Source organism: Podarcis melisellensis (assembly GCF_964234715.1).
Source record: "Podarcis melisellensis genome assembly, chromosome: 6".
Classification (NCBI taxonomy): Eukaryota; Metazoa; Chordata; class Lepidosauria; order Squamata; family Lacertidae; genus Podarcis; species Podarcis melisellensis.
In genome coordinates, this window is record NC_138538.1 from 37,013,994 (window position 1) to 37,033,333 (window position 19,340).

The following is a 19,340-nucleotide window of genomic DNA, read 5'->3' on the forward strand; positions in this document are numbered from 1 at the left end:
ACCTGCCTTAGTCCTGTGATTGTAAGTTGTTTAAAACTCTTTTTAATATTGACTTTTTAATGTTGTGACCCACCTTGGGACCTTAAGGAGAAGGGTGGATTACTAACAACAACAACAACACTTTCCAAGATAGCATTTGCATCCTCTTATATCTTGTACTGAAGAGGCTATATAGATGTTTTGCTTCTAAATAACAATTTTAAAAATCATGTTATTATCTTAGGTACATTCGAAAGCACGTCAAAGTGCAAGTAGATAAATAGGTACCACTCTGGTGGGAAGGTAAACAGCGTTTCTGTGTGCTGCTCTGGTTCGCCAGAAGTGGCTTAGTCATGCTGGCCACATGATCTGGAAGCTGTACGCCGGCTCCCTCGGCCAATAAAGTGAGATGAGCACCACAACCCCAGAGTCGTCCGTGACTGGACCTAATGGTCAGGGGTCCCTTTACCTTTACATAAGGGATTCTCTTTCTTTATGTTATATTAATCAACTGAAATGTGTTTTGCCATTTTAAGCTGCACAAATACATTTTTTAAAAAGAAACAACTCAAGCCCGCTGTGTATTATTTAACAGGCTTGTTCTGTGAATAATTGTATCAAAAGCTATGAACTTAAATAATATTGTTATGTAACTGTCTTTCTTGGTTGCTCCTTTGGGGAGGGGATTATTTCATATTCATCACCAACTGCTGGCTTTTATTACTGAAATCTGCATCCAGGGTCAGGATTTTTTTTTTTAAAAAAACACTACACTATTGAATTAGTCCCAGAACAATTTATTTTTGAGGAGGAGGAGAGGTTTGGCTCAATAACGCTTTCAAATTATTTCAAGGGAAAGACTGTGGAGATGATGATGATGATGATGATGATGATTTTCTATACTACTTTATATTTTAAAGAAGAAGGAGATGAAGTGCAGAATGCACATTTAATGCAGCAAAGTTAACCCAAAAAGAAAATTAGCTATGCCTTTCAAAAGAAAACATTATGATGTTGGCATCCGTATGTCTCAGGAGACAATGAAAGAGTGAACCTTCAGGGGCAAAGTCAAACCATTGGAGAGTTACAACGCCTGCTGTCACTGGAGAGACAGATAAGGGAGAGACATGTTTTATCACAGATGGGGCAGAAGAAGGCACCGGTTTTTGCAGAAGCATAGAGCATATCTGCTGCTGTTGCTGCCAATCCTACCAATAGTGGTTCATGGTGGGCAGCAGCGGTAGGAATTCAGGCATGATGACCTGGATCTGTGCTAAGATACAGCCCAGATGGTCTTTGGCCTCTTCAGCAGTCTCAGCTTTTGTAGCTGGAGTCAGTCCTGACTCTTCCCTCCCAGGCCACATGGGAAAAAGTCTGCAAAGCAGGGAGCAGGTCTTCCATAGCCAAGATGGTACAGAATAATGCTACATTCCAGCACAAACCTAGGATCTATCAAGACTGGTTGACATAGAGCTTTAAGTGATAATAGGAACCAAAGACAAGCCCTGCTGGACCAGGCTAAAGACCCATCTAATCTATCTTCCTTTTCTCACAGTGGCCATCCTGATGCCTGTGGGAAGCTCACAAGCAGGACTTGAGAGCCACAGCACACTCCCCCCGTGGGATTTCCACCAACGGGGGTTCAGGGCCATGCTGCCTTCCTTGTGAAGGGAAATGGCAGAAGGGAAGGAAGACAAAGTTGAGAATGAACTTTGACCTGCAGGTGAGTGTCTGCTTAGTGCCACTGAACTGCAACAGGAGATCATTTATAGCAAGTTGGCATTTTCATGTCAGCTTATCATCTTGTGAATCTCTTTAGTGTTTGATGGCTAATTCTCAAAACAGGAAGCAATAATTTAAAAGTACTGATTCATACCCAGTGTGATCAGAAACTTGATTTCTCTCAAGGTCTTTGTTCACATGCATTGGGTTATATTTGGAAAAGTGGATTGCTGCAGGGATAACTGGGTATGATTTGTTTTTCTTAGCTCCTCCAACAGAGTCCTTAAAAAAAAAAAAGGCAAAACAGTTGCAAACACATGGATGACAATCTCATACTGCCCGGGTTCTGAGATCTTCTGGAGAGACCCTAGAGCACCCTATTAAATTGCAGCAGCTTAGCCTATGGGAGCTCAGCAAAGCCATGCCAAGTTTCTAGCCCATTTTGTGAATATGTATGAAATGGTGTTATGGGTTGATATGCAAGTCTGCTGTTTAGTTGCTGCTTCCGCCCTTCAGTTTCCTGTATGACTAGGTATTACAGGGAAGAGAGGCATTTTCTTATTTTGCACTGAGTTTTTGCAACTGGTGTTTGTAGATTAGATCTCTTTATTAAAATTCCTTTTCCACATGTACATCTGATATTCATGCACCAAGTTGAAAGAAAACAAGCTCCTCTCTCTCTCTCTCTCTCTCTCTCTCTCTCTCTCTCTCTCTCTCTCTCTCTCTCTCTCTCATTTTCTAACTGCTAATCTTTCCTGACAAGTTGAGAGCTGTTGACTGCAAGGTGGTTTGTTGAATCAAGATTCCACACTAAAAAATTTGGCGCCGCAGCATTAGTAATTGGAGTCTGAGCAAGCCCTACAAAAGCAGGCACACCCAGATTCTCTACCCACTTACCAGCATTCTTGCCACACCCAAGAGCAGGAGAAAACTCCCAACCAAGCCTTCAACTCTTGTAGCTTTAGGAGACAGTTCACCATCTTCCCTTTTTTTAAACCCTGGAGCTATAGATCTTGATTTTCATTGAAAATGGAGTTAGGTCAGTGTGACAAATCAATAAATGCTTGAGAAAGCACTCTGGTCCTGTACGTTTTGGAAATGAGAACAGAGAATGGTTCTTATGTGCTGTAAAATGTGGCTCAGATAAAATAATACACACCAGCATCTGTGAGTAAAGCACCAGTGTTTGCTAGTTGCTGTAAATGTAGTGCTCGGGTTATGAAATGGTCTCATACCAGGTCAGGCTCCTTGTCCATCTAGCTCAGTATTGTCAGCTCTGAGGGAAGGCAGCTCAGCTCTCGAGGCTGAGAGTCTTTTGCGTGTTTAGACCCAGAGACCTCCCCCCTAAATAAATTCACACAAATTTTAGTTTTGGTTTTTGGCAGAATTTAGGCCACAACTTTGTTGATTACAGAAGGTGCACAGGCTCTGGTTCGACTAGCTCCCTGCACCCTTGCAGGCAGCGCTGACCCAGGGCACCAGCATAGGTCAGCCAATGGTGAACACCTGTGTAGGCGAAAAGCTGGGAACAGACTATGTTCACCAACCAGATGCTCCCCTGGACTCAGACATGGGCACAACCCCCTCTCGAGGGTTGACCAAACCAGTTGAGTCCCTGGATTCCTTTAACGGAATACCCTTCACATAGGGATGGCAAGAGCGCTCTCCCATCCCTATCACCAAAACCAGTGCCTATCCAAAACCTTACAAGTTGTAACGATTTGCTACACTGCAGGCAAAGCCTAAATGGCAACAACCAATCAGCCAAGTGGGGAAATTCCTGCTCTGCCCCTGTCCCAGCGACAGACGACACATGACGGCATAGCAAGGTCAGTCGCACAATGCCCTAAAATTAGGGAGAGGTAGGTGGGTGTTCTGAATGCATGAGCTGAAAGAGGAAGCTCTGGGTCACATGCATGGGTATATATATGTCCCTCAATCCATTTAGACTGTGTCCCATTGGCCAGATTGAACCCAGCATCAAAGGACCTTCCAATCGGGTGTTGTGGCTAACCCATCCAACCCACCCACAACACAGGAGGTCCGTCTCCAGGTCTCACCACAACACGTGCTGTCTTTTAGGGAGGACACGATCTGCCTCAGAGGTGGGAACATTTACTTTATTTGTTTTATTAGAACACCAAGATACACAAGCTAAAACTATATGCAAAAGACATCCACTTAGAATTAACAGGGTGCCTCTGAGCACATTCTGAGCCTAGAAATTTGTTTTCAGTGCCAGACCTGAATTGAACTCACAGTCTGAATTGAACATACTACTTCTTTATATATCCCCAGAGAACTAGAGGGACGTTTGATAAGCTATTTGAAGTTCTGTTCCTATCCATGTTCTATTCCAACTGCTCATATATGGGAGGCCCTGAATTTTGTTAGCGTAGAGGTTGTTTTTGTTTGCTGGTTCTCTTCCTGTGCCCTTTTCTGTTCTGATGTGACACCCAGAAACCTAAGCAAGTACAGCTGTTTCCAGCACAAAATGGAGCAGTGGGAAGGGTTATCTTCCTATGCTTAGTTTTTGCATATCCAGCAGATGCTTAAAGGCAAAGGAGCAGCGACAGTAAGAAGTCGTCAACCCTATTTGAAAGCAGAAAAATGAACTGAAATGCGGGCCTTTTCCAGACGCTGGCTTTTCAGAGGGTGGAGTGGGGAAAGGCCACACAGTCACCAGTAATCCCTCAGTTATCCTGCCTGATGACCTAATATGTGCAGCTGTTATGAGGAAATCAGAATATCCCAGCAATCGGACCACAGAGTGATAGAGCACAATGTTTTATAGGGAGAAGGCCCTGGTTAAATACCTGACACCTCGCTGCATGTACAAATACTCTGATGCAGTATAGGTACCTTCCTAGGTTCCACAAAATGTAAATGTAATTGTTACAAAACAGCTGGCCAGTGGCGGAGCAAGCCGATCGGGCGCCTGGGGCGGTGCGTGTGTCCTGTGCCTGCGGGGCTGGGGCCAGCCACCAGTGGCATAAGCCTCCGAGGAGTCTGCCTGTCTCCTCCCACTCAGCAGCCTTACAGCTGAGGGGGAGGTGGTGGGCGGACCGTTTGGGGCAGCGTGGAGCCTGCGGACACCCAAGCCACTGTGTCACTCCTAGGAGAGACGCGTGGGCTTGGGCGTGCTGCAGACCCGCGGTGAGTGCCGCCCAGCGTTTTGTCACCCCCTCAGTGGTGACACCCGGGGCAGACTGCCCCCACCGCCCCCCTTCCTCCACCCCTGCAGCTGACCCCCTTTTTGCTCTAGAAAGCACAACTGTCCTCCATCCATCCAAAAATGCTTTTGGGTTATACAATGCTATTTTTCTAGAAAAAGAGATGCCAGAACTCACCATATTTCTCCACAGGAGATGCACGCTGGACACAATAGTGCTATCTGACCAACTGAATATGCAGTAAGAGGCAGAGCTTCTTTTTCAAAGAGTTGTGTGCCATTATGGTTAGGGTTATTCAAATGACCTGTGTAATTCAAATGAATAAGAAATGAAATTCAGTCTAATGAATACTGAGTAAGTCACCTAAAGAAATGCACCTTTTTATTTTCACCATATCCTTTGCTCTTTTCCTTGAATGAACTGGGCATTTGAATGAGAATGCCAGAAAAAAATGTGACTATATATTTTATGAGCGCTGTTCACATGAAATATTACTCCTAAATAAGTGAAATGTGACCCATCTCTCATTTTGGATCAAGAGTTACTTGACTCAGAGTAACCTTGTTGAGACCAAACTCCTGAGGACATAATTCCTTTTCATTTACGGTATTTCATTTTGGACCTTTCACTCAAAGGAACAGCCTTGGATAGGGATGCACAAATCTGTCAGTTTCCTTTTCTTTCACTTTCCCATCTTTCCATCTTAGATTCAGTTTTCCACATTTCTGCCTCAGCTTGTGATTTTATTTTATTGTATTGAAAACGTCCCCCATCCTGAAAATTCACTAGTCTTTTTGTTCAAATTTCTCCTGTTTAGACAAGCAGTTCCCCCAAATATAATGCATTTTATATGTCGTTTTTCACTAATATGTGCAATTTATTGTACATATTCCCCAACAGACACATTTTTGTATAAGTTACTTGTTTGAAGAACTGCATTTTGAGAAGTGTGACTTTAGAAGGAAAGCTGTGCCTTTGCCTGCATTCTGGAAAGTGTGAATTCCACACCAAATTCCTCCATCTCTTAGGTGTTTTTAGAAAACCAATATTCTTTTGAAAAGATTTACTTTGGAGTTATGGATTCCCTTACTTATGGGTACAACAAAGCAAAACCAAACTGCTCTCTTCCTGCTGTTTTAAAAGTTACTGTGACATATTTTCTTGAATTTATGTCCCTTTCTTAGTGGATTAAAAAATCCATAGTTCACATCGGTGAATAAACATGTGCTCATTGTCTAGGAGGTATAATGAGTTATATTGTAAATGGGTGTGTCTGTCTGAAGAGATCATTGAATCACTCCTTGTATCATTATTACTACACCCACAACAGCTTACTTCCCCAGGTGAGGCGTGTTTAAAATCAGAGATTGAAAGCACAAGAGACCAGGTGTGGGATTCATGTTGACCCTGGCAAGCAAGAGGAGGAAAAATCCCAGGGAAGAAGCAGGTAGGTTCTACAGAGTGTGGGATTGGGAACTGTACATTATCCCACTTGGCACAGCTTCTGTGGCACAACGGAATTCTGTACTGTATTTTAGTTGAGAAACTGCTATTGTGCTTCTAGCAGGCTGTCAATTCGTGATTGTGGGGATTTGGTTACAAAGGCTGCATTGTTTAGTCAAGTTTTGAATCGGTTATTCTAGGATGCTTGCAACATTTCCAGAAGGGTAAGGGGGATTTTGCTATCCAGAATGAAGTAGACAAAAATAAAAATAAAATAAAATAAAGATAAATGCTGGGAACAATACACATGCTGCAGGTAAAAGTTTAGAAAGTTAGCTTGCTTGCTGTGTCGATTGACATTTAAGAGTTATCTGTTTGCCCTGTGTTTGTAGACTGATTTGTAAAAGAGAGATTCAGAGGCAGCAAATTCGTCAGTCTCTGAAAAATAAGGTTCTCCAAAGCCCATGTGGAAATTTAGGGGTTTTTTGTTCCCCAGAGAGAATAGAATGAAAGAACTCAGCTGTAGTTGATTAGTGCTATGGAGAGAGTCTTATCTTTTATGTATTCAAAGAGGTTTTATGCAAATGCAAATAGGCAAAAGGTGAATTGAGAAGAAGCTATTATGTCCCTAAGCTAAAGAGGACATTTTTGAAATAGCCACATTTTAGAATCAGTCTCTCACACAAGCAAGCTGGGCAGTGAATATTAGGCTATGCATAACTTTGGCCTAGTTTTGCATAGGGTGCACAGAAATGCAGATGTGAGCCATATGAATTGCACTGTCAGTCTTATATTAGATGTATGTCAAAGTGCAACTGAATGCACAGTCAGTACTACAGAACTACAGAAAACTTTTATTACTGATCCCATTGTTCCATTTGCATCTTCAGCGTTGGGAATGAGCTGTGTCCCATAAATCATTGTTTCTGATTTTAAAGGGGGTTAATGCTGATATGTTTCCAGGCAGCTGACAGTTTTTCCATGACTGCATTTCCCCATTCACTGCCATGAAGAAGGCATTTGTGTTATATATATATGTTTGTCTGTCTATCTGTCTATCAAGTGCTTTTTTCTGAAAAAAATGTTTAGGGGTACTCTCATTTTCCTACTCATATTGAAATACTGCCCCTCAATGAGGCCAAACTTAGACCTACAAGATGTTTAGGGGTATACGCCCCACCCCAGAAAAAAGCACTCTATCTATCTATCTATCTATCTATCTATCTATCTATCTATCTTGCACAAAGCTGTCTCCACCACTGAAAGGACTAGATAGTGGTCTTGGCCTGTGTGACAATGTGCATTTTATCCCTTCCATCTGCTTCCTTCTGCATTGGGTTTGCACTTCTTTACATTGGGGACACAGGTGGCGCTGTGGGTTAAAGCCTCAGCGCCTAGGACTTGCTGATCGAAAGGTCGGCGGTTTGAATCCCTGCTGCGGGGTGCGCTCCCGCTGCTCGGTCCCAGCGCCTGCCAACCTAGCAGTTCGAAAGCACCTCCGGGTGCAAGTAGATAAATAGGGACCGCTTACCAGCGGGAAGGTAAACGGCGTTTCCGTGTGCGGCTCTGGCTCGCCAGAGCAGCGATGTCACGCTGGCCACGTGACCCGGAAGTGTCTCCGGACAGCGCTGGCCCCTGGCCTCTTAAGTGAGATGGGCGCACAACCCCAGAGTCTGGCAAGACTGGCCCGTACGGGCAGGGGTACCTTTACCTTTTACATTGCAGAAGCAACCACAGTGAAATGGCATAATTGCAAACCAGTGGTGCAAAGCTGGTAATCAGAGATAAGTTAATGGGCTGAGGGATTGTCCTTTTCTGTGTCTTCATCTGTGCCACTGAATTTATGCTTTACATTCATTTCAGGTGAATTTTTAGCGTTGCGAAGTCTCAGCATCATGTGGATATTTCTTTTTTTTCTGGGTAAGTGTTGGCATTCTAAGCATGCATCTACTGAAAAGAAAATGAAGTCTTTGAGATTTGTTTTTCGTGAAAAGCACAGAGGTGAAATCAGTTGTCCAAGATGGTTGGATATAATCTCTAACTGAAACTGGTTAAAAATTGTATGCATTCTACTAAAGACCACTCACAATAAGTACTTGGTGTTAAGATAGGGACAACCTCATCTTTGGTATCTGCCAAAATCAAAATATGCTACTGAGTAGTAGGCTGGGGCAGAAATTATAGATGTACTGCGGTAGCAGACTGTGTAGCAGGGCAGAGGAACTTACCTGATCTCCTGGCAGGTGAGTCGCTGCTCTGATCTCCTGGCAGGTGAGTCGTTATCTCTGACGGCTTCTGGGAAACCAGCAGGTTTTACGTTGCTATGATGCTTTTTAAAATCTCCTTTTGTCTTTATTAACTGAAATCTGATTCTTGTTTCATTCTAGCTTCACCACACCTCTTGGCTGCCCAGTCTACCTGCTCACATGGGGCTTGTAACCCACCTGTGCAAGACCTTCTTGTAGGAAGAATCCATCACTTGAAAGCCTCTTCTACCTGTGGACTTGTCCAACCTGAAACTTACTGCACTCCGTATGGGGAAGTACGTATGGCATAAGTATCTTTTATTCACACAGGAAAGGTACATTGTTTAGCAGCACTGGCTGTCGTTTTGTGTTCTGCACTGAACAGAAATGGCAGTATTTAAGCACTAAGGGGCCTCCTCAACTTCCCAGAATATGCAATGCCTGGTTGCAGAGAAGTATCAGAATTTTAATCAGGCTTAAAGGCAAGGAGTAAAAACGTTAGATATTTCCCATAGGCTTCAGTTCTCCTCCATAACACATCTGACAGGGGCCAAGTTACAAGTTGCAACAAGCAATAATGTTCTGTATGTCTTTTCTGCTTTGATTGGTGCCCTTATTTGGTCAGTCCCTATGTGCCTCAGCATCAGGGGAAATTTAGGCTTCTCATGTTAACTGTATTATATCTTTTTGTTTGTTTGTTTTGGCCTTGCTCATTGAATGTTAGAGACATTCAGTTTTTACCTGTAGGAGTTTCTTGATTTAGGGCCTATGAGCACAGAGGTGGGTTTAAAATAATAATAATAATAATAATAATTACGTAATTTATATCCTGTACATTCCAAATAAATTCATGTTCTCAGAATACCCAACAGAGTTGTTATTTAAAAATAAATAAATAATATGTGCAAACAGATTCAGCAAATGGAAACTAAAATGGCTCATTCAAGGAGATAGTATCAAGCAGGTCTGAGTTAAAGAATGCTTACATTAGCAGTTCTGGAAAGCCTGGGAAATTAGAAATGTTTTCCCATGGCACTTGAATGATAGCAGTGAGGTCTTTAGGTGGGCCTTCTTTGAAAAGGGCGTTATAATAGCACTCTCTCTGGTCGCCACAAACAAAAATTCAGATGGCAGGTGATGGTCTCATCAAGACATAGGATTTCTGCTAGGGGAAAAAAATGGCAACCCATCAGTATCTTTATTGATGCCTTGCTGTGTCAATTTTAGCAGTTAAAAGAGCTAATCCATTAAACATTGGTCAATTTACATCTATATCTATCCATCTATCATCTATCTATATCTATCTATCTATCTATCATCTATCTATCTATCTATCTATCTATCTATCTATCTATCTATGTATCTATCTATGTATCTATCTATATCTATCTATCTATCTATCATCTATCATCTATCATCTATCATCTATCATCTATCATCTATCTATCTATCTATCTATCTATCTATCATCTATCTATCTATCTATCTATCATCTATCTATCATCTATCTATCTATCATCTATCTATCATCTATCTATCTATCATCTATCTATCTATCTATCTATCTATCTATCTATCTATCTATCATCTATCTATCTATCATCTATCTATCTATCATCTATCTATCATCTATCTATCATCTATCTATCATCTATCTATCATCTATCTATCTATCTATCTATCTATCTATCTATCTATCTATCATCTATCTATCTATCTATCTATCATCTATCTATCTATCTATATCTATCTATCTATCTATCATCTATCTATCTATCTATCATCTATCTATCTATCATCTATCTATATCATCTATCTTCTATCTATCTATCTCTATCTATCTATCTCTATCTCTATCTCTATCTATCATCTATGTAATCTATCTATCTATCATCTATCTCTTCCCTTTTCCTGAGGTGGGTGGAGCTGGAGCTATAGGAGTCTTGGGGTCTCACTTTCTAAGCAGCCAGTTTCTGTTGATTTCCTATTAATCTGCCACTGAATAAGTCTGTGTGTGCATTCTTAAGAGTCCAACAGATCATCATGTGTGGATCACACAGGGCTGGTTCACATGTGACAGCTATGAAGTGAAACATTGGAAGGTACCTTGAAATCATACAATGACTCACAGTTAATGAGAACCCAAGCCTCTGTAAGTCTCTACATGTGCAGGGGGTCGTGCATAATCCACTCCCTACCATTTTTATGGTGGGTGGGCCTCAGGAAAAGGAACTAATTACATTGTTGTTTCTCAAAAAAAGTCCCAGTTTTCATTAAATGCTTGAGTATGGTAGGGTAAAACTTGTAAGTCCAAAGCTTGCTTCTGTGCCCCATGGCATGGATAAATTATGTACTAGGGCGCTATGTAAACAAGGCCATGCACTTGTGGAGTCTTGCACCTTGAGAAAATCAGATGATCTCACCAAGGCTATAAAACCTTTACCTGTGTTTTGGGGCTGTCCATTATATTCCCCTGCCACCATTGTTATTCCATGTCACCACTGCGAACCCAATAATTCTCTTACCTTTTATTTTGTTTTTGTTTTTTTGACCAAAAGATATTTATTGAGATTTTACAAACAAAGGAAAATGACAGAGTAAAAAAATAAAAATAAAAATAAAAAGATACAAAAATACAAAGAAAAATACAAAATACATGAAAAATAGAAAAACAATTAAAAACAAATCAATCTTTTCGTGTCTTATATTTCAATTACTTGTTTCCTGACCTCCTCACACCTCCCTTTTTTGTATTCCAGTTCGCATAATTAATTCAGCAAATCCTTTCCCTCTTTGTTTTTATCTTAATTCTATATCTTAACATATTAAAACTTCATATCTTCATCTGATTATCTACCCATTTTTACATATTCTTTTTAACTTTGTTGCTAAAGCCATTTCATTTCAATCCAACATCATTTTAAGATTCATTAATTTTACAATATTTCTGTAGATAGTTTTTAAATTTCTTCCAATCTTCTTCCACCAACTCTTCTCCCTGGTTTCGGATTCTGTCAGTCATTTCCACCAATTCCATATAGTCTATCACTTTCATCTGCCATTTTTCCAAGGTGGGTAGATCTTGTGTCTTCCAATACTTTGCGATGAGAATTCTTGCTGTTGTTGTTGCACTCTTACCTTTTATTTTGATTAAGTGCCAAACAAGTGGACAAAATGTTATTGGTGGAAAATGAAACACTGTTGATAGCAACTCTAGGTTTTTTCTCTGAGCATGTATTGGCTCACAGGGATATATGGTTAAAAATGGCTACAGCAGGAAGGCAGAGTTATGAGGCGTTTCTAAGGAGGCCTGAATCAAATGTTGCAGTCATGGCACATCTGTGGCTGAGAAGGCAAACTTGTTTTACCTTTCTGCATGAGAAGGCTTTTTGTGCAGGTGGTTTACAAGGAATTTGATCACCACGGCACAACTGACCTATGTTTCAGCAGTTCAGTATTGCACTTAGGTTTGATGAGGCCCTAAGCTACTGAAGGTAATGGGGCCCTTTATATGTCCAGCTATCCTTTGTCAACAACAAATTGTCCCTGTTTTTTGTTGTTGAATATATGCTATATGGTACCCTATATATAGAAATGAGCAAACCAGTGATATTTTACGGAGCAAGGCTAGCCCATTACTTACATCATAGGAGTCTACACAACAAAAAACACTGTTGCTGTATGTAGGTTTTATTTTATTTGTTTTTTATCTTTGATTTTAGAAATGTGCATCCAGTTTTTTCACCCTTAAAATTTTTTTGGGGCCCCCAAGAGAGTGGGGCACTAAGCTGTAGCTTGTTTAGTTTATACATAATTCTGGCACTGATTGCACTCATGTTCAGCACTAAAGATGACTCATAATAGTAACTGTCTGGATGTTACCTTCAAATTTGGTCTCCCAAACACACACACTTTTCTGTGCTCTCAGTGAAGAAAAGTACAGTGGTACCTCGGGTTACATACGCTTCAGGTTACAGACTCCGCTAACCCAGAAATAGTACCTCGGGTTAAGAACTTTCCTTCAGGATGAGAACAGAAATCATTAGCTAAAGTGGTGCTTCAGGTTAAGAACAGTTTCAGGTTAAGAACGGACCTATGGAATGAATTAAGTACTTAACCCCGAGCTACCACTGTAGATCAATAGGAGACAAGCCACTTTTTCCATGAAATGTAGACGTCCACCAGGTACATTTCCACTTTGCACGCATTCAGCTTTTCTGATATGTACCAGGAGCAGCCAATGCAAAAGCATTGGGCGGAAAATGCCCAAATGAGCGTGCTTGGTTGGCTTAACCATAGAATTGGAAGCAATTTGCGTAATATTCAAATGCTGCCACCTGGATTTGAGAGGACTGGAACATGGCAACCATCTTCCGACTTGGCATGCGCCAGCCACTTGCTCTGTATCAGCTCTGCAGCTTAATAGGTCAGTGCTGTGAAGACAAAGTAGCAACAGTTTCATCATCCATCTGCCCTTCCCCCCTTGTTTTGCGCCCCAAGCTTCCTGGTGTACTGTTAATGAGGCTGTGTATCACGTTCCTCGCTTTTGTGCCAAACGGTGGAAAAGTTTTAAAGTCTTTTTTTTTTTGCAACCTCTGCGCAGGGTATGGGAGGAGGGGCTGCATTCGCTTGCTTGCTTTCCTCACACTCTGCCCTGCTGGCCAATGTGCACTGTCTGAGTCTGGTGCCAATCAGAGAAGTGTCCCAAAGTGTGTGTTTTGTGTCCCAGAGTCTTTTGCAATCCTGGTAAGTTCCGTGCTGATGGAAGCACTCCAATCCCGAGCCTCTCGTCTGCTGCCTTTGCTTTGGCTGTGATTCCTTCTAACCTTTATACTTTGTACCCCCACAGAGGCAGCCTCTCGCCCAGGACTAGGCAAAGTGCAGCCTCCACTTCCACTATTGCAAATTATGCAAAAGGGGGCATTAATCCTGATCAGTGATTTGGAGGTGCTTGTCTTCAGATTCTGGCTTGCCAAGAGATAAATCTTGGGTCCTATCAGAATCCTACATTAGTTTCCATCTCTTTCTCATTCTGGGTCAACAAAAATGGGTTGCCAGGGTTGTGACTGGTTTTCCTGGCAAGGCTGCTATGCATTTAACAGCCATGGGACAGGCAGAGGTTTAACTGGTGATGTTTTTTCTATCACACAGATGGAGTCATGAGGAAGTGTTCTTCAGTTGAAATTCTGTCTGTTTTGCTCCTTAATTGAGGGGAAAACCCTTTTAACTGCACTTTTTAACAAAGGTTTTTAAAGCAGTTTCTAATCTTAGAGAGTAGTAAAAACCAGTCAAATATCCAGTTTAAATGGTAGCTGGCTATAACTTAAAGTGGATTTGTTTTTATTGTGTATTATGTGTTAAATTGTTGTGACTCATCCCAATGCAATAAGGAGTGGGATAAAAATCTCCCTTATTTTATCTTCACAACAACCCTGTGAGGTAGATTTTAGGCTGAGAAGTAATGGCTGGCACAGGGGCATTCAGTGTGGATTGTGGCTGAACAGGGATTTGAACACAGGTCTCCTCAGTCTCCACTCAGCACTCTAACTACTTAGGGTTAGGGTTAAAGGGACGAGAGCCTTCCCAGAAAAAAAGTGGCAGCTCTGGGGGCAGATTATCGAGCTGACTGAAATCATATAATTAACCTCCTTCTGGTACCTGCTGTAATGGTGCGTCTGTAATAGGCATGGTGCCTCTGATTGTCTTTCAAATAGTGGTGGGAGCATTAAAATATTACAGTATGATACCATTTTGGATAGTTTCAGCGGCAGGGAGGGAAAACAGCTGAGAGGCTGGTTGAAATATTCCATTTTCAATCTTTATGTGAAGTGCCTTCCACAGTTCCAGCTTTTTATGGTGAGGCAGATAATCTTGGAGGCTTATACATGAACTCGCCAGTCTAACTTTCCTCAGTGTTTATTATATGAGAGGCCTTGGATATTAAGACTGCTGTTTGCCTTAGGTCAAGGACATCAGACTCTCCCACCATTATCTTGCCTGGCAGTGAGGGGGCTATTAATGCATGATAATCACAAAGAGTGAGAAGATGCTTTTATCATCTGAGATATGGCAGGATAAGAAAACTATGTCAGTGTACACACACACACACACACACACACACACACACACACACACACACATGGTAAGCCAAGGAAAGTGTCAGGTACTGTCTGTGGGGCCTAACATACTTCAGTTACTGCCAAGGTTTATCTTGCCTGGGCTGGATCGGTCCTGCGGAGATCCCTCTGTGGGCTGGATTGTGTGTGTGTGTGCCCACGATTTCCGGCATCTGCACAGACATGACTTCTGGTGCTGCGGAAGCGAGTCCCCATTCCGCCTTGCACTGGTTTAGCGCAGCACGTGAGTGGGTGGCTTGGTTTGGGAGCAGATTGTGGGCCGGTCAAACAACCTCCGTGGGCCGCTCTCAGCCCATGGACCTTAGGTTGCTGACCCCTGGTTACTGCCCTAAGCCTGCTTACTTCGAAACAAGTCCTATGGAACTCAGTGGAACCTACTTCTGAGTAAATAGGCTGAGGACAAGATTATAAATCATTAAAAAACAACAGATGAGTTACGGCAAAAGAGTTACAGCAACTTTTCAAGACAGGTAGAGGTGGTACTATACGTAGCTATTAAGCAACTAATCATACTTGTTCTTCTTCTTTCTTGGCTGTTATAAGTCAGAATGGTATAGTGGTTAGATTGTTGGTCTAAGACTGGGAAGAGCTGGGTTTTGATCCCCACACAGCCATGAAGCTCAGCGGGTAACCCTAGGTCAGCCACTTTTTCTCAACCTAACCATCTTTGCTGGGTTATTGTGGAAAAAACACACAAGGGGGGGGGGGCATTTGCACTGCCCTAAGATGCTTGAAGTAAGGGCAGAATCTAAAAAAAATAAATAAATGCAATGTCAGAGCTGGGTGAAAGTGACCTCAATTTCTCCAGCCTCTCCAGAAGCCACAAATTTGTGGGTGTCAATTTTGCTGGATATCATCCAGAGATAACAAGACATTTGAAACATTCAAAACACCCACTTTTATAAAACAAACCAACCAACCTGTGTCTCATGAAACCTCATATAGGTTATTAATATTTCCATTTTATGAATATTGAACTGAGGCATGTAGACAGGGATATTCTGAAGGCCTTTTCAGGTTTCACTTGTTTTGTGGGAAAACATGGCTTCAACTGGCATACTCCAGAGCACAGAATTGGGAGCTTCCAGTAACAGCAACAAACCTTTCCACTAGGCCATTCCTTGCTTGCATCACCTTTTTACAGGGATGTGCTCTAACCTGTACAGTTCAAATCCTTGCCGGCATTTCCGTTTATGTCACCTGTTAAGGCTGTTGGTCTTCTGCAGAAGCCCATAATCTTCATGTGTGTTTCTTTGCAGTGGTAAGGAGAGATAGCACTGTTCAGCCCAGCATTCACATAAGAATGGCTGGCTGGTGTGTTGTGGTTTTTCCAATCTGTTGCTTGAGCAGTTTCCCCTCAAAAGGTTTCTTATGAGGAAGGGGGAGAAAGGGCTGAGTGAACAAGTCTCTGAGACAAGCGCTTGCACGTTTGCCAAATGAAATAGGAGTTAGGGTGATTGCTTCATCAGATTCAAGCAGCACCACTCTCTAGATTTTGATTGCAACTTGCTACTAATTCTTCAGATTCTGTCCAGTCAGGGAAAATACTAGGGTACACACCAAAAAGCTGCTTTTGGCATTGGGTGGTATTTGCTGATTGGACTTACTGTGGTTGGATGTGGGTGATGAGGGATTCATTGAGTGATTGATTATATATTTATGCTGCTTTTCATTCAAATGAATCGCAAAGAAGCTTACTATGGTTGTGAGCGAGGGGGGGGGAGCACCAAGTTGGCAGCAGTGGCAGGTGCAAGTGTGCCAGAGAGTGGTCCCAGAGAGTGGCAGCACCACTGCAGCTGGAGGATGGGGCAGCAGTGATGCCTCACCTCATGCAGTGTGACTGAACCTAAGTTGATACTTTGCAGGGAACCAGGACTGCTACCTTTCTCCTTATTTAAGTCCCATGCTTTGCAGCTGTATGACTTATTTTATTTCAGATCATGCCATGCTACCTTTCAGGGCACAGCCCTTCTGAGGTGCCTCACACACCTAGCAAAGTCTTTGGGCTAAGATATGGCTGTTTTTAAGCCTGACACCAAGCAAATTTACCTTTCAAAGTTCATACGGTGATTCTATATGCATGCACTGTTACAGTATGTACTGTGTGAGTCATTCCACTCTGGCACATCGATTAGTGGTTTACATACACAAAGTGTGCACTGTTACTAATTTCCTGCTGCCCTCAAATGCTCCTACCTCGTATATGTTTAAGGCATATGCTGTTAACTTGATTATTAGATCAGCTGGTAATTCTGACTTTTAATCAGGGGAAAGCAGGAAACTAAATGGTATAATGTTGATTTAAACAGCTTGATTTATACAGTCCATTGCTCTTGAAAGGACGGTGCTCGTGTCCTTGCACGGCATCTCTTAAACATGTCAGCCTATAAATCACATAACGGGGCCCTCATGGGATTGGTTCCAGACGGAGCTGAAATCATTATGGCATGCAGAGTTAAGATCAATTCCAGCATTTTTAAAGGTACTTGAGTTAAGATTACAGGCTGTTTCCCCAGTCTCTGTGCAACATACTGGGAACGGGCCAAGCTCATTCTTCTAATTTAAGTGAGGTCTTGTCAACATCACTGTGTTAGAGGCAGTATCTCTAAATGGGCATGCCAAGGCTGCAAAATAAGTTTTCCACAGGCACTGTGCATGAGCAATATGTTTCAAGGTGGGGCTGAGACAAGACTATGTGGCTACAGGTATGTGTCGGGGAGTTTAATCTTTTTGACGGAAGTGGAATAACCAAGAATGCATGGTGTATAGTTGCTGAACAGAAGAATAGCCTGCTGGATCAGGCCAGTGACCCATCTGGTCCAGCATCTTGTTCCCACAGGGGCCAACCAGATGCCAGTGGGGCGCCTGCAAGCAGGACAAAAGCGCCCTGCCCACCTTTGATTCCCAGCTGCTCATATTCAGAGGCATGGCTGCTCTGATAGTGACAACATGGAACTAGATCTAGAAGCAGAGGGCAATAGGGAGCTTGTAGTCCTCCAGTTGTAGCTGGACTGCACTTGTAGACCCCCTACCACCCCTGGCCATTGGCCGTGCTCGCTGGGGCTAAGGGGAGCCGGAGTCCCACAACATCTGGAAGGCCACAGGTTCTCCAAGGTTGGATCAGGGGGTCCCTCTGGACTGTTGTTTATTTGCAGGAGTATTCTGCAACATGTCATTGATAGAATGCAGCAGTGGTGGAGTGTTTAAGAGGTTCCTGTTAGAATGGTTCCTGTTGACTCACTACTTGGTTTTGCAGTTTTGGCTGACAGCAGGTGAATAAAGAAACATGGCTATACATTTTGCACAGCAATAACTGTTTTTTGGTGTCCTCGGGTGTCTTCCCGTGTAAAAGTTGGGGTGTCTAGGCGACGTTTCGACGAGGTCTCACTCGTCATCTTCAGGCTGGTGCTTTCGGCTTCTTGTTACTGGAACAGAAGCCGAAAGCACCAGCCTGAAGATGACGAGTGAGACCTCGTCGAAACGTCGCCTAGACACCCCAACTTTTACACGGGAAGACACCCGAGGACACCAAAATATATATATATATATATATATATATATTGGGGGGGTGAGCTTTTAGGAATGCATGCTTATCACTGAAAGAATATTTCAAATTACTCAGTATCACTTTATAAGCACCCAGCTATATTCAGGGTTGAGCAGATATTTTAAATTCCTGGGGCTAGTATCAATTTCCTGGAAATCTTGAGTGTCATTTTCTCTCTTGTCTCTGACCATTTCATACAGTGAGAACTGCTTTTGTTGCCACATGACATTTTTCCTACAGGGATATAATTTTCTGTTCAGCGAAAAGTATGTGTGCATGACAGTACACGCGTTTTATAATAAACATGCATGCTGGGAAACTAGTTAGTACATTGACTTTTGTTTTTTTTTAAAAAGCAATGGTAGTTATGGGGAAGGAATTAATGGGATAATATAACATCATCTTTGACACCCTGGATGGCGTTCTTGGCCAAAACTCCCCTTTGCTCACAGAGATGCAAAGTGTCTGAGAGCTCTATTTTTGGAGCTGTCTTGTATGATGCGACTTGATGCTATATTTTCACCGGACTTAGGCATATAAAAAGAGCATTGTGTAACCCAGCTTTAATGGATGACCTTGCTCTGAGCTGAAATATAATTCCTCACAGTCCCGATCCTGCCAATTCTTGATAGATCTTTTCACTCTCTTTTTTTCTGAAAGTCTTAAGTAGCATCCCAGCTCCTCCCTGACACATTGAAGCCAACAGTGAACAGTTCCATTAATAGCACAAATGTAAGGCCATAGAAATATTCAACTTGAGAAGCTGGTTATTGACAGGCTGGGATTGAGAGATAAGGCCAAATACGTGACCATGAAGTGCCCCAACCAAGCACCAAAGGTTTATACATGGGCTTTCTCATGCTAGAGGAAGCAGGATGGAAGGGTAGCTTTGCTGAGATGTTGCAATTCTGCCTTTGGTTTAATATGCACCCACATGCTCCATTAACTGGAGAGGCTATACATATATTTACTCACTAAGTCAGCTTAATATTCTCTCTTTGAGGCGAATGACCTTCCTTCAGTTCCAAGGTCAATGGGATAAACAATGTGCAAGTTCATCTGAGGAAACAGGCCTCTGTGGAAGTGCACAATG

The 19,340-nt window shown here is 42.3% G+C and overlaps 1 protein-coding gene across 1 annotated transcript in view; it reads left to right on the forward strand.

The window, feature by feature from the left end:
- Positions 1–6,187: 6,187 nt before the first annotated feature.
- Positions 6,188–19,340, forward strand: part of LAMB3 (laminin subunit beta 3) — a 50,907-nt gene continuing 37,754 nt past the window's right edge. Inside the window, exons 1-3 of the mRNA XM_081916300.1 lie at positions 6,188–6,321; positions 8,181–8,237; positions 8,705–8,859. Coding sequence (XP_081772426.1) covers positions 6,273–6,321; positions 8,181–8,237; positions 8,705–8,859 — 261 coding nt within the window. The 5' untranslated portion in view covers positions 6,188–6,272. The remainder of the gene's footprint in view (positions 6,322–8,180; positions 8,238–8,704; positions 8,860–19,340) is intronic.